The sequence below is a fragment of the Lissotriton helveticus genome, chromosome 5_1, assembly GCF_964261635.1.
Source record: "Lissotriton helveticus chromosome 5_1, aLisHel1.1, whole genome shotgun sequence".
NCBI lineage: Eukaryota > Metazoa > Chordata > Amphibia > Caudata > Salamandridae > Lissotriton > Lissotriton helveticus.
In genome coordinates, this window is record NC_136065.1 from 2,112,013,573 (window position 1) to 2,112,040,495 (window position 26,923).

Here is a 26,923-nt window from a genome sequence, read left to right on the forward strand (position 1 = left end):
CTAATTCATGAACCTGGTGGTTGTTATCTGTCTTTGTGGTCCATATTGCTAATACATGAACCTGGTGGTTGTTATCTGCCTTCATGATCCATAAAGCTAATTCATTACCCTGATAATCGTTATCTGCCTTAGTGGTCCATATTCCTAATTCATGGACCTGGTGGTCGCTATCTGCCTTTGTGGTCCATATTGCTAATTTATGAACCTGGTGGTCGTTATCTGTCTTTGTAGTCCATATTGCTAAATAATGAACCGGGTGGTCGTTATCTGCCTTATAGGTCCGTATTGTTAATTCATGAACTGGGTAGTTATCTGCCTTTGTGGTTCACATTGCTAATTCATGAACCTGGTGGTCGTTATCTGCCTTCATGATCCATATTGCTAATTCATTAACCTGATAGTCGTTATCTGTCTTTGTGGTCCATAGTGCTAATTCATGAACCTGGTGGTTGTTATCTGCCTTATGGGTCCGTATTGCTAATTCATGAACTGGGTAGTTGTTATCTGCCTTTGTGGTTCACATTGCTAATTCATGAACCTGGTGGTCGTTATCTATCTTAGTGGTCGGTATTGCTAATTCATGAACTGGGTAGTTGTTATCTTCCTTTGTGGTCCACATTGCTAATTCATGAACCTGGTGGTCGTTATCTGCCTTATGGGTCCCTAATGCTAGTTTATGAACCTGGTTCTCCTTATTTGCCTTCCTGGTCCATATTGCTAATTCATGTACCTGGTGGTCGTAGCTCCCTTAGTGGTTTGTATTGCTAATTCATTGACCTAGTGGATGTTATCTGCCTTCGTGGTCCGTATTGCTAATTTAGGAACCTGGTGGTCATTATCTACCCTCGTGGTCCGTATTGCTAATTTATTAATCTGGTGATTGTGATCTACATTCTTGGTCCATGTTGCTAATTTAGGAACCTGGTGGTCGTTATCTGCCTTAGTGTTCCATACTGATAATTCATGAACTCAGTAGTTGTTATCTGCCTTTGTGGTCCATATTGCTAATTCATGAACCTGGTGGTTGTTATCTACCTTAGTGGTCCATATTGCTAATACATGAACTTGGTGGTCGTTCTCTACCTTCATGATCCATATTGCTAATTCATTAACCTGATAGTCGTTATCTGCCTTCTGGGTCCATATTGCTAGTTCATGAACCTGGTGGTCATTATATGCCTTCTTGGTCCATATTGCTAATTCATGAACCTGGTGGTCCTTATTTGCCTTTGTGGTCCATATTGCTATCTTTTGAACTTGGTGGTCGTTCTCTGCCTTTGTGGTCGATATTGCTAATTTATGAACCTGGTGGTTGTTATCTGCCTTCATGATCCCTACTAATAATTCATTAACCTGATAGTCGTTATCTGCCTTAGTGGTCCATATTGCTAATTCATGAACCTTGTGGTCGTTATCTGCCTTTGTGGTCCATATTGCTAATACATGAACCTGATGGTCGTTATCTGCCTTCATGATCCATACTGCTAATTCATTAACCTGATAGTCGTTATCTGCCTTCGTGTGCCATATTGCTAATTCATGAACCTGGTGGTCGTTATCTGCCTTTGTGGTCCATATTGCTAATTCATGAACCTAGTAGTCGTTATCTGCCTTTTTGGTCCATATTGTGAATTCATGAACCTGGTGGTCGTTATCTGCCTTTGTGGTCCATATTGCTAATTCCTGAACCTGGTGGTCGTTATCTGCCTTCGTGGTCCATATTGCTAATTCATGAGCCGGGTAGTTGTTATCTGCCTTTGGGGTCCATATTGCTAATTCTTGAACCTGGTGATTGTTATCTACCTTAGTGGTCCATATTGCTAATTCATGAACTTGGTGGCCGTTATCTGCCTTTGTGGTCCATATTGCTAATTCACCAACCTGGTGGTTGTTATTTGCCTTTGTGGTCTATATTGTTAATTCATTAACCTGGTGGTCGTTATCTGCCTTAGTGGTCCATATTGCTAATACATGAACCTGGCGGTCGTTATCTGCCTTCATGATCCATACTGCTAATTCATTAAGCTGATAGTCGTTATCTGCCTTAGTGGTCCATATTGCTAATTCATGAACTGGGTAGTTGTTATCTGCCTTTGTGGTCCATATTGCTAATACATGAACCAGGTGGTCGTTATCTGCCTTATTGGTCCATATTGCTAATTCATGAACCGGGTAGTTGTTACCTGCCTTTGTGGTCTATATTGCTAATTCATGAACGTGGTGGTTGTTATCTACCTTATTGGTCCATATTGCTAATACATCATCCTGGTGCTCTCTCTCTGCTTTCATGATCCATACTGCTAATTCATGAACCTGATAGTCGTTATCTGCCTTAGTGGTCCATATTGCTAATTCATGGACCTGGTGGTCGCTATCTGCCTTTGTGGTCCATATTGCTAATTTATGAACCTGGTGGTCGTTATCTGTCTTTGTAGTCCATATTGCTAAATAATGAACCGGGTGGTCGTTATCTGCCTTATAGGTCCGTATTGTTAATTCATGAACTGGGTAGTTATCTGCCTTTGTGGTTCACATTGCTAATTCATGAACCTGGTGGTCGTTATTTGCCTTCATGATCCATATTGCTAATTCATTAACCTGATAGTCGTTATCTGTCTTTGTGGTCCATAGTGCTAATTCATGAACCTGGTGGTTGTTATCTGCCTTATGGGTCCGTATTGCTAATTCATGAACTGGGTAGTTGTTATCTGCCTTTGTGGTTCACATTGCTAATTCATGAACCTGGTGGTCGTTATCTATCTTAGTGGTCGGTATTGCTAATTCATGAACTGGGTAGTTGTTATCTTCCTTTGTGGTCCACATTGCTAATTCATGAACCTGGTGGTCGTTATCTGCCTTATGGGTCCCTAATGCTAGTTTATGAACCTGGTTCTCCTTATTTGCCTTCCTGGTCTATATTGCTAATTCATGTACCTGGTGGTCGTAGCTCCCTTAGTGGTTTGTATTGCTAATTCATTGACCTAGTGGATGTTATCTGCCTTCGTGGTCCGTATTGCTAATTTAGGAACCTGGTGGTCATTATCTACCCTCGTGGTCCGTATTGCTAATTTATTAATCTGGTGATTGTGATCTACATTCTTGGTCCATGTTGCTAATTTAGGAACCTGGTGGTCGTTATCTGCCTTAGTGTTCCATACTGATAATTCATGAACTCAGTAGTTGTTATCTGCCTTTGTGGTCCATATTGCTAATTCATGAACCTGGTGGTTGTTATCTACCTTAGTGGTCCATATTGCTAATACATGAACTTGGTGGTCGTTCTCTACCTTCATGATCCATATTGCTAATTCATTAACCTGATAGTCGTTATCTGCCTTCTGGGTCCATATTGCTAGTTCATGAACCTGGTGGTCATTATATGCCTTCTTGGTCCATATTGCTAATTCATGAACCTGGTGGTCCTTATTTGCCTTTGTGGTCCATATTGCTATCTTTTGAACTTGGTGGTCGTTCTCTGCCTTTGTGGTCGATATTGCTAATTTATGAACCTGGTGGTTGTTATCTGCCTTCATGATCCCTACTAATAATTCATTAACCTGATAGTCGTTATCTGCCTTAGTGGTCCATATTGCTAATTCATGAACCTTGTGGTCGTTATCTGCCTTTGTGGTCCATATTGCTAATACATGAACCTGATGGTCGTTATCTGCCTTCATGATCCATACTGCTAATTCATTAACCTGATAGTCGTTATCTGCCTTCGTGTGCCATATTGCTAATTCATGAACCTGGTGGTCGTTATCTGCCTTTGTGGTCCATATTGCTAATTCATGAACCTAGTAGTCGTTATCTGCCTTTTTGGTCCATATTGTGAATTCATGAACCTGGTGGTCGTTATCTGCCTTTGTGGTCCATATTGCTAATTCCTGAACCTGGTGGTCGTTATCTGCCTTCGTGGTCCATATTGCTAATTCATGAGCCGGGTAGTTGTTATCTGCCTTTGGGGTCCATATTGCTAATTCTTGAACCTGGTGATTGTTATCTACCTTAGTGGTCCATATTGCTAATTCATGAACTTGGTGGCCGTTATCTGCCTTTGTGGTCCATATTGCTAATTCACCAACCTGGTGGTTGTTATTTGCCTTTGTGGTCTATATTGTTAATTCATTAACCTGGTGGTCGTTATCTGCCTTAGTGGTCCATATTGCTAATACATGAACCTGGCGGTCGTTATCTGCCTTCATGATCCATACTGCTAATTCATTAAGCTGATAGTCGTTATCTGCCTTAGTGGTCCATATTGCTAATTCATGAACTGGGTAGTTGTTATCTGCCTTTGTGGTCCATATTGCTAATACATGAACCAGGTGGTCGTTATCTGCCTTATTGGTCCATATTGCTAATTCATGAACCGGGTAGTTGTTACCTGCCTTTGTGGTCTATATTGCTAATTCATGAACGTGGTGGTTGTTATCTACCTTATTGGTCCATATTGCTAATACATCATCCTGGTGCTCTCTCTCTGCTTTCATGATCCATACTGCTAATTCATTAACCTGATAGTCGTTATCTGCCTTAGTGGTCCATATTGCTAATTCATGGACCTGGTGGTCGCTATCTGCCTTTGTGGTCCATATTGCTAATTTATGAACCTGGTGGTCGTTATCTGTCTTTGTAGTCCATATTGCTAAATAATGAACCGGGTGGTCGTTATCTGCCTTATAGGTCCGTATTGTTAATTCATGAACTGGGTAGTTATCTGCCTTTGTGGTTCACATTGCTAATTCATGAACCTGGTGGTCGTTATCTGCCTTCATGATCCATATTGCTAATTCATTAACCTGATAGTCGTTATCTGTCTTTGTGGTCCATAGTGCTAATTCATGAACCTGGTGGTTGTTATCTGCCTTATGGGTCCGTATTGCTAATTCATGAACTGGGTAGTTGTTATCTGCCTTTGTGGTTCACATTGCTAATTCATGAACGTGGTGGTCGTTATCTATCTTAGTGGTCGGTATTGCTAATTCATGAACTGGGTAGTTGTTATCTTCCTTTGTGGTCCACATTGCTAATTCATGAACCTGGTGGTCGTTATCTGCCTTATGGGTCCCTAATGCTAGTTTATGAACCTGGTTCTCCTTATTTGCCTTCCTGGTCCATATTGCTAATTCATGTACCTGGTGGTCGTAGCTCCCTTAGTGGTTTGTATTGCTAATTCATTGACCTAGTGGATGTTATCTGCCTTCGTGGTCCGTATTGCTAATTTAGGAACCTGGTGGTCATTATCTACCCTCGTGGTCCGTATTGCTAATTTATTAATCTGGTGATTGTGATCTACATTCTTGGTCCATGTTGCTAATTTAGGAACCTGGTGGTCGTTATCTGCCTTAGTGTTCCATACTGATAATTCATGAACTCAGTAGTTGTTATCTGCCTTTGTGGTCCATATTGCTAATTCATGAACCTGGTGGTTGTTATCTACCTTAGTGGTCCATATTGCTAATACATGAACTTGGTGGTCGTTCTCTACCTTCATGATCCATATTGCTAATTCATTAACCTGATAGTCGTTATCTGCCTTCTGGGTCCATATTGCTAGTTCATGAACCTGGTGTCATTATATGCCTTCTTGGTCCATATTGCTAATTCATGAACCTGGTGGTCCTTATTTGCCTTTGTGGTCCATATTGCTATCTTTTGAACTTGGTGGTCGTTCTCTGCCTTTGTGGTCGATATTGCTAATTTATGAACCTGGTGGTTGTTATCTGCCTTCATGATCCCTACTAATAATTCATTAACCTGATAGTCGTTATCTGCCTTAGTGGTCCATATTGCTAATTCATGAACCTTGTGGTCGTTATCTGCCTTTGTGGTCCATATTGCTAATACATGAAACTGATGGTCGTTATCTGCCTTCATGATCCATACTGCTAATTCATTAACCTGATAGTCGTTATCTGCCTTCGTGTGCCATATTGCTAATTCATGAACCTGGTGGTCGTTATCTGCCTTTGTGGTCCATATTGCTAATTCATGAACCTAGTAGTCGTTATCTGCCTTTTTGGTCCATATTGTGAATTCATGAACCTGGTGGTCGTTATCTGCCTTTGTGGTCCATATTGCTAATTCCTGAACCTGGTGGTCGTTATCTGCCTTCGTGGTCCATATTGCTAATTCATGAACCTGATGGTCGTTATCTGCCTTCATGATCCATACTGCTAATTCATTAACCTGATAGTCGTTATCTGCCTTCGTGTGCCATATTGCTAATACATGAACCTGGTGGTTGTTATCTGCCTTCATGATCCATAAAGCTAATTCATTACCCTGATAATCGTTATCTGCCTTAGTGGTCCATATTCCTAATTCATGGACCTGGTGGTCGCTATCTGCCTTTGTGGTCCATATTGCTAATTTATGAACCTGGTGGTCGTTATCTGTCTTTGTAGTCCATATTGCTAAATAATGAACCGGGTGGTCGTTATCTGCCTTATAGGTCCGTATTGTTAATTCATGAACTGGGTAGTTATCTGCCTTTGTGGTTCACATTGCTAATTCATGAACCTGGTGGTCGTTATCTGCCTTCATGATCCATATTGCTAATTCATTAACCTGATAGTCGTTATCTGTCTTTGTGGTCCATAGTGCTAATTCATGAACCTGGTGGTTGTTATCTGCCTTATGGGTCCGTATTGCTAATTCATGAACTTGGTAGTTGTTATCTGCCTTTGTGGTTCACATTGCTAATTCATGAACCTGGTGGTCGTTATCTATCTTAGTGGTCGGTATTGCTAATTCATGAACTGGGTAGTTGTTATCTTCCTTTGTGGTCCACATTGCTAATTCATGAACCTGGTGGTCGTTATCTGCCTTATGGGTCCCTAATGCTAGTTTATGAACCTGGTTCTCCTTATTTGCCTTCCTGGTCCATATTGCTAATTCATGTACCTGGTGGTCGTAGCTCCCTTAGTGGTTTGTATTGCTAATTCATTGACCTAGTGGATGTTATCTGCCTTCGTGGTCCGTATTGCTAATTTAGGAACCTGGTGGTCATTATCTACCCTCGTGGTCCGTATTGCTAATTTATTAATCTGGTGATTGTGATCTACATTCTTGGTCCATGTTGCTAATTTAGGAACCTGGTGGTCGTTATCTGCCTTCATGATCCATACTGATAATTCATGAACTCAGTAGTTGTTATCTGCCTTTGTGGTCCATATTGCTAATTCATGAACCTGGTGGTTGTTATCTACCTTAGTGGTCCATATTGCTAATACATGAACTTGGTGGTCGTTCTCTACCTTCATGATCCATATTGCTAATTCATTAACCTGATAGTCGTTATCTGCCTTCTGGGTCCATATTGCTAGTTCATGAACCTGGTGGTCATTATATGCCTTCTTGGTCCATATTGCTAATTCATGAACCTGGTGGTCCTTATTTGCCTTTGTGGTCCATATTGCTATCTTTTGAACTTGGTGGTCGTTCTCTGCCTTTGTGGTCGATATTGCTAATTTATGAACCTGGTGGTTGTTATCTGCCTTCATGATCCCTACTAATAATTCATTAACCTGATAGTCGTTATCTGCCTTAGTGGTCCATATTGCTAATTCATGAACCTTGTGGTCGTTATCTGCCTTTGTGGTCCATATTGCTAATACATGAACCTGATGGTCGTTATCTGCCTTCATGATCCATACTGCTAATTCATTAACCTGATAGTCGTTATCTGCCTTCGTGTGCCATATTACTAATTCCTGAACCTGGTGGTCGTTATCTGCCTTTGTGGTCCATATTGCTAATTCATGAACCTAGTAGTCGTTATCTGCCTTTTTGGTCCATATTGTGAATTCATGAACCTGGTGGTCGTTATCTGCCTTTGTGGTCCATATTGCTAATTCCTGAACCTGGTGGTCGTTATCTGCCTTCGTGGTCCATATTGCTAATTCATGAGCCGGGTAGTTGTTATCTGCCTTTGGGGTCCATATTGCTAATTCTTGAACCTGGTGATTGTTATCTACCTTAGTGGTCCATATTGCTAATTCATGAACTTGGTGGCCGTTATCTGCCTTTGTGGTCCATATTGCTAATTCACCAACCTGGTGGTTGTTATTTGCCTTTGTGGTCTATATTGTTAATTCATTAACCTGGTGGTCGTTATCTGCCTTAGTGGTCCATATTGCTAATACATGAACCTGGCGGTCGTTATCTGCCTTCATGATCCATACTGCTAATTCATTAAGCTGATGGTCGTTATCTGCCTTAGTGGTCCATATTGCTAATTCATGAACTGGGTAGTTGTTATCTGCCTTTGTGGTCCATATTGCTAATACATGAACCAGGTGGTCGTTATCTGCCTTATTGGTCCATATTGCTAATTCATGAACCGGGTAGTTGTTACCTGCCTTTGTGGTCTATATTGCTAATTCATGAACGTGGTGGTTGTTATCTACCTTATTGGTCCATATTGCTAATACATCATCCTGGTGCTCTCTCTCTGCTTTCATGATCCATACTGCTAATTCATTAACCTGATAGTCGTTATCTGCCTTAGTGGTCCATATTGCTAATTCATGAACCTGGTGGTCGTTATCTGCCTTTGTGGTCCATATTGCTAATTCATGAACCAGGTGGTCGTTATCTGCCTTCATGATCCATATTGCTAATTCATTAACCTGATAGTCGTTTTCTGCCTTCTTGGTCCATATTGCTAATTCATGAACCTGGTGGTCATTATATACCTTCTTGGTCTATATTGCTAATTCATGAACCTGGTGGTCCTTATTTGCCTTCGTGGTCCATATTGCTAACTTTTGAACTTGGTGGTCGTTCTCTGCCTTTGTGGTCGATATTGCTAATTTATTAACCTGGTGGTCGTTATCTGCCTTCATGATCCATACTAATAATTCATTAACCTGATAGTCGTTATCTGCCTTAGTGGTCCATATTGCTATTTCATTAACCTTGTGGTCCTTATCTGCCTTTGTGGTCCATATTGCAAATTCATGAACCTGGTGGTTGTTATCTGCCTTTGTGGTCCATATTGCTAAGTCATGAACCTGGTGGTTGTTATCTGCCTTTGTGGTCCATATAGCTAATTCATGAACCGGGTGGTTGTTATTTGCCTTCGTGGTCCATATTGCTAATTCATGAACCTGGTGGTCGTTATCTGCCTTTGTGGTCCATATTGCTAATTCATGAACCTGGTGGTCGTTATCTGCCTTCTTGGTCCATATTCGAAATCATGAACCTGGTGGTCCTTATCTGCCTTTGTCGTCCATATTGCCAATTCATGAACCTGGTGGTCGTTATCTGCCTTTGTGGTCCATATTGCTAATTCATGAACCGGGTAGTTGTTATCTGCCTTTGTGGTCCATATTGCTAATTCATGAACCTGCTGGTTGTTATCTACCTTAGTGGTCCATATTGCTAATACATGAACCTGGTGGTCGTTATCTGCCTTAGTGGTCCATGTTGCTAATTCATGAACTTGGTGGCCGTTATCTGCCTTTGTGGTCCATATTGCTAATTCATGAACCTGGTGGTTGTTATTTGCCTTTGTGGTCTATATTGCTAATTCATTAACCTGGTGGTCGTTATCTGCCTTAGTGGTCCATACTGATAATTCATGAACCGGGTAGTTATCTGCCTTTGTGGTCCATATTGCTAGTTCATGAACCTGGTGGTCGTTATCTGCCTTATGGGTCCGTATTGCTAATTCATGAACTGGGTAGTTGTTATCTGCCTTTGTGGTTCACATTGCTAATTCATGAACCTGGTGGTCGTTATCAGCCTTAGTGCTCCATATTGCTAATTCATGAATTGGGTAGTTGTTATCTGCCTTTGTGGTCCATATTGCTACTACATGAACCTGGTGGTGGTTATCTGCCTTAGTGGTCCATATTGCTAATTCATGAACCGGGTAGTTGTTACCTGCCTTTGTGGTCCATATTGCTAATTCATGCGCCTGGTGGTTGTTATCTACCTTAGTGGTCCATATTGCTAATATAATGAACCTGGCGGTCATTATCTGCCTTCATGATCCATACTGATAATTCTTTAACCTGATAGTCGTTATGTGCCTTATTGGTCCAAATTCTAATTCATGAACCGGGTAGTTGTTATCTGCCTTTGTGGTCCATATTGCTAATACATTAACCTGGTGGTCATTATCTGACTTATCGGTCCATATTGCTAATTCATGAACCGGGTAGTTATCTAGCTTAGTGATCCATATTGCTAATACATGAACCTGATGGTCGTTATCTGCCTTCATGATCCATACTGCTAATTCATTAACCTGATAGTCGTTATCTGCCTTTGTGGTCCCTTTTTCTATTTTATGAACCTGGTGCTCCTTATTTGCCTTCGTGGTCCATATTGCTAATTCATGAACCTGCTGGTCGTTAGCTGCCTTAGTGGTTTGTATTGCTAATACATGAACCTGGTGGTTGTTATCTGACTGTGTGGTCCATATTGCTAATTCATGAACCTTGTCATCTTTATCTGCCTTTGTGGTCCCTATTGCTATTTTATGAACCTGGTTCTCCTTATTTGCCTTTGTGGGCCATATTGCTAATTCATGAACCTGGTGGTCATTATCTGCCTTATGGGTCTGTGTTTGCTAATGCATGAACTGGGTAATTGTTATCTGCCTTTGTGGTTCACATTGCTAATTCATGAACCTGGTGGTCGTTATCTGCCGTTGTGGTCCATGTTGCTAATTCATGAACCTGGTGGTGGTTATCTGCCTTAGTGGTCCATATTGCTAATTCATGAACCGGGTAGTTGTTACCTACGTTTGTGGTCCATATTGCTAATTCATGAACCTGGTGGTCGTTATCTGCCTTAGTGGTCCATATTGCTAATTCATGAACTGGGTAGTTGTTATCTGCCTTTGTGGTCCATATTGCTAATACATGAACCTGGTGGTGGTTATCTGCCTTAGTGGTCCATATTGCTAATTCATGAACCGGGTAGTTGTTACCTACCTTTGTGCTCCATATTGCTAATACATGAACCTGGTGGTGGTTATCTGCCTTAGTGGTCCATATTGCTAATACATGAACCTGGTGGTCGTTATCTGCCTTCATGATCCATACTGCTAATTCATTAACCTGATAGTCGTTATCTGCCTTAGTAGTCCAAATTGCTAATTCATGAACTGGGTAGTTGTTATCTGCCTTTGTGGTCCATATTGCTAATTCATCAACTGTGTAGTTGTTATTTGCCTTAGTGGTCCATGTTGCTAATTCATGAACTTGGTGGCCATTACCTGCCTTATTTGTCCATATTGCTAATTCATGAACCTTGTCATCTTTATCTGCCTTTGTGGTCCCTATTGCTATTTTATGAACCTGGTTCTCCTTATTTGCCTTTGTGGGCCATATTGCTAATTCATGAACCTGGTGGTCATTATCTGCCTTATGGGTCTGTGTTTGCTAATGCATGAACTGGGTAATTGTTATCTGCCTTTGTGGTTCACATTGCTAATTCATGAACCTGGTGGTCGTTATCTGCCGTTGTGGTCCATGTTGCTAATTCATGAACCTGGTGGTGGTTATCTGCCTTAGTGGTCCATATTGCTAATTCATGAACTGGGTAGTTGTTATCTGCCTTTGTGGTCCATATTGCTAATACATGAACCTGGTGGTGGTTATCTGCCTTAGTGGTCCATATTGCTAATTCATGAACCTGGTGGTCGTTATCTGCCTTCATGATCCATACTGCTAATTCATTAACCTGATAGTCGTTATCTGCCTTAGTAGTCCAAATTGCTAATTCATGAACTGGGTAGTTGTTATCTGCCTTTGTGGTCCATATTGCTAATTCATCAACTGTGTAGTTGTTATTTGCCTTAGTGGTCCATGTTGCTAATTCATGAACTTGGTGGCCGTTACCTGCCTTATTTGTCCATATTGCTAATTCATGAACCTGGTGGTTATCTGCTTCATGATCCATACTGCTAATTCATGAACCTGATAGTCGTTATCTGCCTTAGTGGTCCATATTGCTAATTCATGAACCTGGTGGTCGTTATCTGGCGTTGTGGTCCATATTGCTATTTCATGAACCTGGTGGTTATCTACCTTAGTGGTCCATATTGCTAATACATGAACCTGGTGCTCGTTATCTGCTTCATGACCCATACTGCTAATTCATGAACCTGATAGTCGTTATCTGCCTTAGTGGTCCATATTGCTAATTCATGAACCTGATGGTCGTTATCTGCCGTTGTGGTCCATGTTGCTAATTCATGAACCTGGTGGTCGTTATCTGCCTTAGTGGTCCATATTGCTAATTCATGAACCTGATAGTCGTTATCTGCCGTAGTGGTCCATATTGCTAATTCATGAACCTGATAGTCGTTATCTGCCTTAGTGGTCAATATTGCTAATTCATGAACCTGGTGGTCGTTATCTGCCGTTGTGGTCCATATTGCTAATTCATTAACCTGGTGGACGTCATCTGCCAGTCAGTGGACCCATGGGAGGCCGCGGGCGCAACAGGAGATTGGTGGACCCCGGATAGGATTTACAGGGCCTTCGGTGCAGAGACGTGATACAGGCCCCTAGCATAGCGCTTAAATTGTATTTCACTTAGCTTTTTTATTGACTGTTTTTGGTATGGGGCGGGATCTGCAGGTTAATGTCCCTCTCGTTCTAGGGCAGAACTGGTTTGCATCGCTGCCCATGGAGTTCAGGGAGGAGGGAGTTTGTTCTTATTCCACTTTAGTGGTGTTCCTGATGGCTCGGGTGAGTGGTGGATGATGACTGTGGCAACGCAATGTCTGCGGTGCCACATAGTGGCCGGGCTAGGCCAGTCCACTCCATAGAATGCCTAAGGCAATGTCTAAATTCATAACTTGGAATGTCAGGGGACTGGTACAACTAGAGAAACGAATTATGCAATATACTGCTAGATCCAATAACTCGATCTAATGAGTAGTATCCAACATTTTAATTCCTATTGGATATCACGCCAACATTAAAAATCTTTCGGGGGTGATTTTCCAGTTTTTTAATATTTTTTCCTTTTTTGAATAATTTATTTTTCACACTTTTCTCATTCACTTCTCTGGACACTGCACCCAAGACCAGAGGCGCCTCGGGTTGAGGCTGGCAAAATCACTTGTTTGGAGTATCCAATGATAACTGCCAAAAACATCAATATGGGGCGGATGAAACAGATATACCGCACTATCACTAAAACATTGAGTTTTTTGAGGATACTCTAATATACCCACTTTTTACCAATGGTCAAAAGGTGTAACTAGTGTCCGTTTTTCATCTTGATAAATCTACAGCTTATCCTGGGGAAAGAAACGGATGTTCCAATCCCTTATCCCTCCCTCCTGATCAACCACAACTAGAGAAACGTCTCAGCGTATAGGCCTACCTCAAACGATATTGTGTTTCCATTGCCTTCTTACAGGAGATACATGTATGGGTGAATTGTGTGCCCAGCCTCCATGGATGCTAGAGGGGACAGCTCTATGCCACTTCATACTCTAGTTTGGCATGGGGATCATGATCTGGGTAGCACCAGGCGTACCTGGAGGACCGCTTTGTGGTGTTGTCTGGAGTTTTGGATATCTGATTCGTGAACGTATATGCCCCTAATGTTGACTGCCAGCACTTTTTGACAGATGTGGCCACAGTCGCTGCTCCATTCCGTAGCACTGATGTGCTGTTTGCTGCGGATTGCAATTGTGCGATTGATACAGTGTTGGATCAGGATCCCTCCAAGGCCCATGCGAAACCTCACGACTGCCAAACTACGTTCATTGATGCAGAGCTTTGGCCTCTTGGATGCATGTAGGGAGAGACACCCAAACTCTAGAATACTTTCTGGTTACACGCCTGCAGCGAGTACTTATAGTAGGTAAGAATATTGCCTCCTCACCCCTATGCTTGCTTGCATTACAATCCACGGCGTTGCTTATTTAGCGAGATGTATCTCAGACCACTCCCCCCATTGTTACTATCTCTGGCGTTGGGATGTGAGCGTCACGCGGTGTCACTTTGGCGTTCGCGGGTAGAGGCGCTGACTGACCACACTGCCCCCTATTTGCTGCTCAGGTCCGGGAAACTCTCGATCACTATTTTCAAGCGAACTAGGGCAGTTCCAGAGGTAGACATTCCCCAGCACACGTTAAGTTCCAGTGAAACTTTTCAACTAAGCAGTGCACTTAATCAGCACAATTTACATAAAATAAACAAGATTTTTTTTTCTCTCTTCTCAGTTCTTTAATTGCGTCGATCTTCAACCAGCCTTCAACAGCCAACGCGTGTTTCGTCGCATACAGGGAGGTTATCCCGTGACTTTTTCAAGGCTGTATGAGTATAAACACATAAACACACACCACTGGACTCCCTTAGATTCAGTAGTGCATTGACTACATACATCTATATCCAAAAGTTATTTCAGGAAAATCAGTTCGCATGCACACGGTGGAATTGCTGCACAAAACCACGCTAAGCCGATAAATATCAATTGATCAGGAAGATGAGGGTACCTCAATTTATCTATAACCCAAGAAAGATGGAGAGAAGAAAACCTATTGATACAGTGAAATGCAAGGGCGTGTCACACCTCACCAAATACGTGATAATCCAAAGATTACGTGAGTTACTAGACGCGGTGAAGGAAAATCCCACCATAGGATTTGAAAATGTGTGTCTAACGAAAGATTTTTCAAAACAATATTTTATTTATATATATTAAGTGACGTGTCAGTGAAAAGATCACTATATCCATACTTAATTAGACATGTAGGCCTCATTTGGGAGCGAGTGGTCACGAAAGTCTTGCGTCATGCCCCATATGCGTGTGATATGCCTATCTGGACACTTAAACCGTTTTCAGACATAGCGGGGCTTATGTCCATCCGGGAATGGCGACAGGGAGGTTGTGATACCCTGGGGGACAATTCATCATGAGAACCCATGCGATAGATTAATTTGCGCTGAGCCACGGTCAATACCTACACAGTATAATAAAATATCAGCCACAGCCCACGAAATTTGGCCCAGCTTCCCGGCGGAGCCCCTACCCTCACAAATATTACTAGCCCTAGCCGGAGGATGGAAGCTCGTAACACATTTATATAGGGCACTGTGGGATGATTCACTGGAGATAACCCCGAAGGCACACACCAGGTGGGAAATAAATTGGAGGAGGATCTGACGACACGTGACTGGTGCAAGATCCATATGGAGACGTGCACAGTAACCTCAAAACCGCGCTTTCAATTAGTATTAGTTCAGTATAATTTCGTGCACTAGCTGTACCTCACCCCAAAAACATTGCACACTATCTATCCTTCCCGTTCTGACAAATGCCCGCGGTGCAATGCATCTGGCACAGAGTTCTTACATGTGGTGTGGACTTGTCCAATTATTGAGCCCTTCTGGGAGCGGTACTACAGAGTATGAGGGTGGTCGAGGGGTGGGAGGTCGAAGGCGTCCCTCGGGTAGTCTTGCTGGGCCTTCTCCCCTCCCCCGCCAAAAAGAAACCTAGTCGTACATTGGTATTGGCATTGGCGAAGAGGCGGATAGCCATTTAATGGTTAAACCCCTAACCGCCTACATAAGAAGAGTGGTTGCGTGACATATCAGAGTGGGCGGTGGCACAGGAAGCATGTACGGTGGGTGGATTGACCGGAGGAAGGTTTGGCAGCATAAAGACAAATGCTTAAGGATCTCAATGAAGGTGGGACAGGCATGGTCCTACCAACAAAAGACACGAGGCCGGTTGAGGTTCACCGCATGTATACTGAAATATTGGCTCTTTGATTTTTTTCTGAGCCGGTAACGACCACGGTCGATGTTCTTATCTTGCTGACTTCGTAACATGATATATAATAATACCTTCACATCGCACCTTTACTATAACAATATAGAGTGTACTTTTTCCACTCTACCAGAGCCATGCAGGGGGAAATGGGAATGTAATTACACATTGTATTAGACTGAAAACCAATAAAAACATGTTTTAAAAGACTGAGTACAATACAATTTACCACACACCTTCAAACATACACAGGACAGAGCATATTATAGACACACACACACCTCCAACTTTACACAGGAGTACAGTACAATTCACCACACCCACTTACATTATACAGGACAGAGCACAACCTAGAATACCACCCACATCCAAGATTACACAAGAGAGAACACAAACAACATACTATACTCAAAAGAAAAAAGAAAAATAGAGGACACCAAGCATATGGACACCGCCTACGGTAAAGGACAATACACACCTCAATCCTAACAGAGAACACATCACAACTCTGTGCACCAGCCACCTCTAACCTTCCACAGCAGAGAACAGAGCACCCCTTCCTTACACTAAACAACTCACAGTTCAGTCACTGCATACACAAGCCACTCATTTCCTACAGAATACAACACAACACAGGACAACACACCTCCCACAACACAACAGTGGCAGGCCTCGAGGAATCTACTCGCCCACTCCCTATGGCGAGCCCCGTTCTGGTGAGTGAACTTAAGCTGGGAGGAACAGGCGTTCTGTTTATTCAGAAAGTGAATGAGAAACAAAGACACCTTTAAATCTTGTTTTTATTTTGATACATTTGCTGTCTGTTCAAGGACAGAGGCCAAATGTCAGTTTGTCTTTTTACTAATTGTTTCCGATCTTATCCTGGAATATGGTGTTTACTAGTCATTCGTTTATTACAGTTAGAGGTTTTTGTCTCATGAGCTGTCCGGCAATCCTTGTGAAACAAAAGACTGTAAGATATCAGATTTTTTTTAACACAAAAAATGTACACAGCTTCTAAATGAATAGTACAAGCTTTTAAAAATATATCAGAAATGAAGATTTTTTTTGTAAGTCAGAAATGTAATATAAACAAAGATTTAAATAGGAGCAAAATAAATCAGAGCACTTTACTTTGTGATGTGTAAATGGCAAATATTTGCAGAAACTCAATTTTCAAACATTGTACCCTACATAGTTTTATCAGTAAAGTGACATGTCAGTGGGAAATGTTGTGGCTGTTTCAATGGAAAATCTGATGATTACAAATAAGTGTGCTACCACTTCATGCTTCTGGTCTGCATTTATTTTAAACTTGACTTTAAAAACATTCCTTCTCCCGCCCTAATGACAATGCGATTAATGAACTAAGAGACAAGTCAGCGGTCATGTGTATCCTTTATGTGTCTAGATTTGTTTTATATATGGAGCAAAAGTTTAATCTATTAAATCCAACAAAAGTGTTTTCTGTACAGCAGACCACTCCTTGTACTGGGCAGCGCACACCGGAGGAATTCACTCACATCACTCCTTGCACAAGACAGCGTGCACCGTAAGACTTCACTCACATCACTCCTTGCACCAGACAGCGTGCACCGTAAGACTTCACTCACATCACTCCTTGCACCAGACAGCGTGCACCAGAGGGATTCACTCACATGACTCCTTGCACCAGACAGTGTGCACCGTAAGACTTCACTCACATCACTCCTTGTACTGGGCAGCGCACACCAAAGGAATTCACACACATCACTCCTTGCACAAGACAGTGTGCACCGTAAGACTTCACTCACATCACTCCTTGCACAAGACAGCGCACACCAGAGGGATTCACTCACATCACTCCTTGCACTAGACAGCGTGCACCGTAAGACTTCACTCACATCACTCCTTGCTCCAGACAGCGTGCACCAGAGGGATTCACTCACATCACTCCTTGCACCAGACAGTGTGCACCGTAAGACTTCACTCACATCACTCCTTGTACTGGGCAGCGCACACCAAAGGAATTCACACACATCACTCCTTGCACAAGACAGCGTGCACCGTAAGACTTCACTCACATCACTCCTTGCACAAGACAGCGCACACCAGAGGGATTCACTCACATCACTCCTTGCACTAGACAGCGTGCACCGTAAGACTTCACTCACATCACTCCTTGCTCCAGACAGCGCGCACCAGAGGGATTCACTCACATCACTCCTTGCACCAGACAGTGTGCACCGTAAGACTTCACTCACATCACTCCTTGCTCCAGACAGCGTGCACCAGAGGGATTCACTCACATCACTCCTTGCACCAGACAGTGTGCACCGTAAGACTTCACTCACATCACTCCTTGCTCCAGACAGCGTGCACCAGAGGTATTCACTCACATCACTCCTTGCACCAGACAGTGTGCACCGTAAGACTTCACTCACATCACTCCTTGTACTGGGCTGCGCACACCAAAGGAATTCACACACATCACTCCTTGCACAAGACAGCGTGCACCGTAAGACTTCACTCACATCACTCCTTGCACAAGACAGCGCACACCAGAGGGATTCACTCACATCACTCCTTGCACTAGACAGCGTGCACCGTAAGACTTCACTCACATCACTCCTTGCTCCAGACAGCGTGCATCAGAGGGATTCACTCACATCACTCCTTGCACCAGACAGTGTGCACCGTAAGACTTCACTCACATCACTCCTTGTACTGGGCAGCGCACATCAAAGGAATTCACACACATCACTCCTTGCACAAGACAGTGTGCACTGTAAGACTTCACTCACATCACTCCTTGCACCAGACAGCGTGCACCAGAGGGATTCACTCACATGACTCCTTGCACCAGACAGTGTGCACCGTAAGACTTCACTCACATCACTCCTTGTACTGGGCAGCGCACACCAAAGGAATTCACACACATCACTCCTTGCACAAGACAGTGTGCACCGTAAGACTTCACTCACATCACTCCTTGCACAAGACAGCGCACACCAGAGGGATTCACTCACATCACTCCTTGCACTAGACAGCGTGCACCGTAAGACTTCACTCACATCACTCCTTGCTCCAGACAGCGTGCACCAGAGGGATTCACTCACATCACTCCTTGCACCAGACAGTGTGCACCGTAAGACTTCACTCACATCACTCCTTGTACTGGGCAGCGCACACCAAAGGAATTCAAGTTCAAGTTCATGCATTTATAAAGCGCACTACTCACCCAGAGGGTCTCAAGGCGCTGGAGGGAGGGGTTTACTGTTTATCGAATAGCCATGTTTTCAGTTCTTTTCTGAAGGAGATGTGATTCTGAGTAAGGCGGAGGTGGGTGGGGAGTGAGTTCCAGGTCTTGGCAGCCAGGAAGGAGAAGGATCTGCCACCCATGGTGGTTTTTCGGATGCGCGGGACTGCGGCGAGGGCTTGATTGGATGATCTTAGTTGGCGGGTGGGATAGTAGAAGGACAGTCGGGTATTGAGGCATTCGGGTCCTAGATTATAAAGGGCCTTGTGTGCGTGGGTAAGAAGGCGGAAAGTAATTCTTTTGTTGACGGGAAGCCAGTGGAGGTTTTTTAAGTGACCGGTGATGTGCTCTTGGCGCGGGATGTCTAATATGAGTCTCGGTGATGCGTTTTGGATGCGCTGGAGCTTTTTCTGCAATTTTGTTGTAATTCCGGCGTAGAGTGTGTTGCCATAGTCCAGTCGACTCGTGACCAGTGCATGGGTGACAGTCTTTCTTGTTTCGAGGGGGATCCAGCGGAAGATCTTTTTGAGAATGCGAAGGACGTTGAAGCAGGAGGACGATACGGCGTTGACTTGTCTGGACATTGAGAGGGAGGAGTCTAGAATGAAGCCAAGGTTATGTGCATGGTCTGTGGGTGTGGGCGCAGATCCCAAAGCGGAAGGCCACCAGGAGTCGTCCCAAGCTGAGGGGGAGGATCCTAGGATGAACACCTCCGTTTTGTCTGAGTTGAGTTTTAAGCGGCTCTGTTTCATCCATTCGGCTACTTCTTTCATACCTTCGTGAAGGTTGTTTTTGGCGGTGTTGGGGTCTTTGGTGAGGGAAAGGATTAGCTTGGTGTCGTCGGCGTAGGAGATGATGTTGAGGTTGTGTTGACGTGCGATGGAGGCGAAGGGACTCATGTAGACGTTGAAGAGCGTGGGACTGAGTGAGGAGCCTTGAGGTACGCCGCAGATGACTTCGGTGGGCTCTGAGTAGAAAGGGGGGAGTCGGACTCTCTGGGTTCTCCCGGCTAGGAACGAGATGATCCAGTCCAAGGCTTTTCCTTGTATGCCGATGTTGTTGAGGCGTTGTATGAGGGTGTTGTGACAGACAGTGTCGAAGGCGGCGGAGAGGTCGAGTAGAATGAGGGCCACTGTTTCACCGTTGTCCAGGAGTGCTCGGATGTCGTCGGTCGCCGCAATGAGGGCGGTTTCGGTGCTGTGTTTGGCTCGAAAGCCGTTCTGTGAGGGATCCAGGGAGTTGTTGGATTCAAGGAAGGCTGCGAGTTGGCTATTGACGGCTTTCTCGATGACTTTGGCCGGGAAAGGGAGGAGGGAAATGGGTCGGTAGTTTTTCAGATCTGAGGGGTCTGCTGTTGGTTTTTTCAGAAGGGCGCTGAGTTCGGCGTGTTTCCATATTTCTGGAAAGGTGGCGGAGTTGAAGGAGCAGTTGATGACATCGCGGAGTTGGGGAGCGATGATGGAGTCAGCTTTGTTGAAGATGTAGTGGGGACAGGGGTCAGAAGGTGAGCCAGAGTGGATTGAATTCATACACATCACTCCTTGCAGAAGACAGCGTGCACCGTAAGACTTCACTCACATCACTCCTTGCACAAGACAGCGCACACCAGAGGGATTCACTCGCATCACTCCTTGCACTAGACAGCGTGCACCGTAAGACTTCACTCACATCACTCCTTGCTCCAGACAGCGCGCACCAGAGAGATTTACTCACATCACTCCTTGCACCAGACAGTGTGCACCGTAAGACTTCACTCACATCACTCCTTGTACTGAGCAGCGCACACCAAAGGAATTCACACACATCACTCCTTGCACAAGACAGCGTGCACCGTAAGACTTCACTCACATCACTCCTTGCACAAGACAGCGCACACCAGAGGGATTCACTCACATCACTCCTTGCACTAGACAGCGTGCACCGTAAGACTTCACTCACATCACTCCTTGCTCCAGACAGCGTGCACCAGAGGGATTCACTCACATCACTCCTTGCACCAGACAGTGTGCACCGTAAGACTTCACTCACATCACTCCTTGCTCCAGACAGCGTGCACCAGAGGGATTCACTCACATCACTCCTTGCACCAGACAGTGTGCACCGTAAGACTTCACTCACATCACTCCTTGCTCCAGACAGCGTGCACCAGAGGTATTCACTCACATCACTCCTTGCACCAGACAGTGTGCACCGTAAGACTTCACTCACATCACTCCTTGTACTGGGCTGCGCACACCAAAGGAATTCACACACATCACTCCTTGCACAAGACAGTGTGCACCGTAAGACTTCACTCACATCACTCCTTGCACCAGACAGCGTGCACCAGAGGGATTCACTCACATGACTCCTTGCACCAGACAGTGTGCACCGTAAGACTTCACTCACATCACTCCGTGTACTGGGCAGCGCACACCAAAGGAATTCACACACATCACTCCTTGCACAAGACAGTGTGCACCGTAAGACTTCCCTCACATCACTCCTTGCACAAGACAGCGCACACCAGAGGGATTCACTCACATCACTCCTTGCACTAGACAGCGTGCACCGTAAGACTTCACTCACATCACTCCTTGCTCCAGACAGCGTGCACCAGAGGGATTCACTCACATCACTCCTTGCACCAGACAGTGTGCACCGTAAGACTTCACTCACATCACTCCTTGTACTGGGCAGCGCACACCAAAGGAATTCAAGTTCAAGTTCATGCATTTATAAAGCGCACTACTCACCCAGAGGGTCTCAAGGCGCTGGAGGGAGGGGTTTACTGTTTATCGAATAGCCATGTTTTCAGTTCTTTTCTGAAGGAGATGTGATTCTGAGTAAGGCGGAGGTGGGTGGGGAGTGAGTTCCAGGTCTTGGCAGCCAGGAAGGAGAAGGATCTGCCACCCATGGTGGTTTTTCGGATGCGCGGGACTGCGGCGAGGGCTTGATTGGATGATCTTAGTTGGCGGGTGGGATAGTAGAAGGACAGTCGGGTATTGAGGCATTCGGGTCCTAGATTATAAAGGGCCTTGTGTGCGTGGGTAAGAAGGCGGAAAGTAATTCTTTTGTTGACGGGAAGCCAGTGGAGGTTTTTTAAGTGACCGGTGATGTGCTCTTGGCGCGGGATGTCTAATATGAGTCTCGGTGATGCGTTTTGGATGCGCTGGAGCTTTTTCTGCAATTTTGTTGTAATTCCGGCGTAGAGTGTGTTGCCATAGTCCAGTCGACTCGTGACCAGTGCATGGGTGACAGTCTTTCTTGTTTCGAGGGGGATCCAGCGGAAGATCTTTTTGAGAATGCGAAGGACGTTGAAGCAGGAGGACGATACGGCGTTGACTTGTCTGGACATTGAGAGGGAGGAGTCTAGAATGAAGCCAAGGTTATGTGCATGGTCTGTGGGTGTGGGCGCAGATCCCAAAGCGGAAGGCCACCAGGAGTCGTCCCAAGCTGAGGGGGAGGATCCTAGGATGAACACCTCCGTTTTGTCTGAGTTGAGTTTTAAGCGGCTCTGTTTCATCCATTCGGCTACTTCTTTCATACCTTCGTGAAGGTTGTTTTTGGCGGTGTTGGGGTCTTTGGTGAGGGAAAGGATTAGCTTGGTGTCGTCGGCGTAGGAGATGATGTTGAGGTTGTGTTGACGTGCGATGGAGGCGAGGGGACTCATGTAGACGTTGAAGAGCGTGGGACTGAGTGAGGAGCCTTGAGGTACGCCGCAGATGACTTCGGTGGGCTCTGAGTAGAAAGGGGGGAGTCGGACTCTCTGTGTTCTCCCGGCTAGGAACGAGATGATCCAGTCCAAGGCTTTTCCTTGTATGCCGATGTTGTTGAGGCGTTGTATGAGGGTGTTGTGACAGACAGTGTCGAAGGCGGCGGAGAGGTCGAGTAGAATGAGGGCCACTGTTTCACCGTTGTCCAGGAGTGCTCGGATGTCGTCGGTCGCCGCAATGAGGGCGGTTTCGGTGCTGTGTTTGGCTCGAAAGCCGTTCTGTGAGGGATCCAGGGAGTTGTTGGATTCAAGGAAGGCTGCGAGTTGGCTATTGACGGCTTTCTCGATGACTTTGGCCGGGAAAGGGAGGAGGGAAATGGGTCGGTAGTTTTTCAGATCTGAGGGGTCTGCTGTTGGTTTTTTCAGAAGGGCGCTGAGTTCGGCGTGTTTCCATATTTCTGGAAAGGTGGCGGAGTTGAAGGAGCAGTTGATGACATCGCGGAGTTGGGGAGCGATGATGGAGTCAGCTTTGTTGAAGATGTAGTGGGGACAGGGGTCAGAAGGTGAGCCAGAGTGGATTGAATTCACACACATCACTCCTTGCAGAAGACAGCGTGCACCGTAAGACTTCACTCACATCACTCCTTGCACAAGACAGCGCACACCAGAGGGATTCACTCGCATCACTCCTTGCACTAGACAGCGTGCACCGTAAGACTTCACTCACATCACTCCTTGCTCCAGACAGCGCGCACCAGAGAGATTTACTCACATCACTCCTTGCACCAGACAGTGTGCACCGTAAGACTTCACTCACATCACTCCTTGTACTGAGCAGCGCACACCAAAGGAATTCACACACATCACTCCTTGCACAAGACAGCGTGCACCGTAAGACTTCACTCACATCACTCCTTGCACAAGACAGCGCACACCAGAGGGATTCACTCACATCACTCCTTGCACTAGACAGCGTGCACCGTAAGACTTCACTCACATCACTCCTTGCTCCAGACAGCGTGCACCAGAGGGATTCACTCACATCACTCCTTGCACCAGACAGTGTGCACCGTAAGACTTCACTCACATCACTCCTTGCTCCAGACAGCGTGCACCAGAGGGATTCACTCACATCACTCCTTGCACCAGACAGTGTGCACCGTAAGACTTCACTCACATCACTCCTTGCTCCAGACAGCGTGCACCAGAGGTATTCACTCACATCACTCCTTGCACCAGACAGTGTGCACCGTAAGACTTCACTCACATCACTCCTTGTACTGGGCTGCGCACACCAAAGGAATTCACACACATCACTCCTTGCACAAGACAGCGTGCACCGTAAGACTTCACTCACATCACTCCTTGCAAAAGACAGCGCACACCAGAGGGATTCACTCTCATCACTCCTTGCACTAGACAGCGTGCACCGTAAGACTTCACTCACATCACTCCTTGCTCCAGACAGCGTGCATCAGAGGGATTCACTCACATCACTCCTTGCACCAGACAGTGTGCACCGTAAGACTTCACTCACATCACTCCTTGTACTGGGCAGCGCACACCAAAGGAATTCACACACATCACTCCTTGCACAAGACAGTGTGCACCGTAAGACTTCACTCACATCACTCCTTGCACAAGACAGTGCACACCAGAGGGATTCACTCACATCACTCCTTCACCAGACAGCGTGCACCGTAAGACTTCACTCACATCACTCCTTGTACTGGGCAGCGCACACCAAAAGAATTCACACACATCACTCCTTGCACAAGACAGTGTGCACCGTAAGACTTCACTCACATCACTCCTTGTACTGGGCAGCGCACACCAAAGGAATTCACACACATCACTCCTTGCACAAGACAGTGTGCACCGTAAGACTTCACTCACATCACTCCTTGCCCAAGACAGCGCACACCAGAGGGATTCACTCACATCACTCCTTCACCAGACAGCGTGCACCGTAAGACTTCACTCACATCACTCCTTGTACTGGGCAGCGCACACCAAAGGAATTCACACACATCACTCCTTGCACAAGACAGTGTGCACCGTAAAACTTCACTCACATCACTCCTTGCTCCAGACAGCGCACACCAGAGGGATTCACTCACATCACTCCTTCACCAGACAGCGTGCACCGTAAGACTTCACTCACATCACTCCTTGCTCCAGACAGCGTGCACCAGAGGGATTCACTCACATCACTCCTTGTACCAGACAGTGCACACCAGAGGACTTCACTCACATCACTCCTTGCACAAGACAGCGTGCACCGTAAGACTTTACTCACATCACTCCTTGCACCAGACAGCATGCACCAGAGGGATTCACTCACATCACTCCTTGCACCAGACAGTGTGCACCGTAAGACTTCACTCACATCACTCCTTGCTCCAGACAGCGTGCACCAGAGGGATTCACTCACATCACTCCTTGCACCAGACAGTGTGCACCGTAAGACTTCACTCACATCACTCCTTGCTCCAGACAGCATGCACCAGAGGGATTCACTCACATCACTCCTTGCACAAGACAGCGTGCACCGTAAGACTTCACTCACATCACTCCTTGCACAAGACAGCGCACACCAGAGGGATTCACTCACATCACTCCTTGCACTAGACAGCGCACACCAGAGGGATTCACTCACATCACTCCTTCACCAGACCGCGTGCACCGTAAGACTTCACTCACATCACTCCTTGCTCCAGACAGCGTGCACCAGAGGGATTCACTCACATCACTCCTTGTACCAGACAGTGCACACCAGAGGACTTCACTCACATCACTCCTTGCACAAGACAGCGTGCACCGTAAGACTTTACTCACATCACTCCTTGCACCAGACAGCATGCACCAGAGGGATTCACTCACATCACTCCTTCACCAGACAGCGTGCACCGTAAGACTTCACTCACATCACTCCTTGCACCAGACAGTGTGCACCGTAAGACTTCACTCACATCACTCCTTGCACCAGACAGTGTGCACCGTAAGACTTCACTCACATCACTCCTTGCACCAGACAACATGCACCAGAGGGATTCACTCACATCACTCTTTGCACCAGACAGCGCGCACCAAAGGACTTCACTCACATCGCTCCGCACACGCACAGGACATTGCATAACACTGGACAAAAGAGTTTCCATCACAGAAAATAAAATTAAACTTTACGTTTCAGAGTCACAACAAACTCAGCATAAACCGCACCGAAGTAACAATGGGTAGAAATAAAAGAAAGTTGCTCTTGAAAAACAGGCAGACAAGATTTTGAAATTATAAATTTACTAATCTATATATTTTTCTTCTCTCTAGTTCCAAGAATTTTCGTTTTAGGTCCCCCAGCATCTGGGAAAAGAACACTGGTGAGTACAGGCTGCCTCTTGGGTGTTGTCATGAAAAGTAGCGTCATTCTTGTGGCACGGTCAATGGGTCGGTGAAGGGTGCGTCATTGGTGTGGGACGGCTGATGGGTCGGTGAAGGGTGCGTCATTGCTGTGGGATGGCCGATGGGGTGTTGAAGGGTGAGTCATTGCTGTGGGTCGGCCGATGGGGTGGTGAAGGGTGAGTCATTGCTGTGGGACGGCTGATGGGTCGGTGAAGGGTGCGTCATTGCTGTGGGACGGCTGATGGGTCGGTGAAGGGTGCGTCATTGCTGTGGGACCGCCAATGGGGTGGTGAAGGGTGAGTTATTGCTGTGGGACGGCCGATGGGGTGGTGAAGGGTGAGTCATTGCTGTGGGTCGGCCGATGGGGTGGTGAAGGGTGCGTCATTGGTGTGGGACGGCTGATGGGTCGGTGAAGGGTGCGTCATTGCTGTGGGATGGCCGATGGGGTGGTGAAGGGTGAGTTATTGCTGTGGGACGGCTGATGGGTCGGTGAAGGGTGCGTCATTGCTGTGGGACTGCCGATGGGGTGGTGAAGGGTGCGTAATTCCTGTGGGACGGCCAATGGGTCGGTGAAGGGTGCGTCATTGCTGTGGGACAGCCGATGGGGTGGTGAAGTGTGCATTTTATTAGGCCTGTTGAATAATAGTTTCATTACAAGACCATAAGGGAAATTGTTCTAATTTATCATTCAAAAGTTATCCATCGATCCCTCCATCCATCACAGTGAAAGTAAAGTACATCTGGCCCCACAATATTTATTTATTTGATGCATTTTTATATAGTGCAGACTTTACCCAAAGGTGTTGGAGGGCTTCACAATCGAACCAAGTATGTTA

General features: G+C 45.5%; 1 protein-coding gene across 2 annotated transcripts in view; it reads left to right on the forward strand.

Annotated features, from left to right (window-relative positions):
* Window positions 1-26,923, forward strand: part of AK8 (adenylate kinase 8) — an 813,765-nt gene that overhangs the window by 126,179 nt on the left and 660,663 nt on the right. For both annotated transcript variants that reach the window (XM_078646171.1, XM_078646172.1), the window contains exon 3: window positions 26,016-26,065. In XM_078646171.1, coding sequence (XP_078502297.1) covers window positions 26,016-26,065 — 50 coding nt within the window. The remainder of the gene's footprint in view (window positions 1-26,015; window positions 26,066-26,923) is intronic.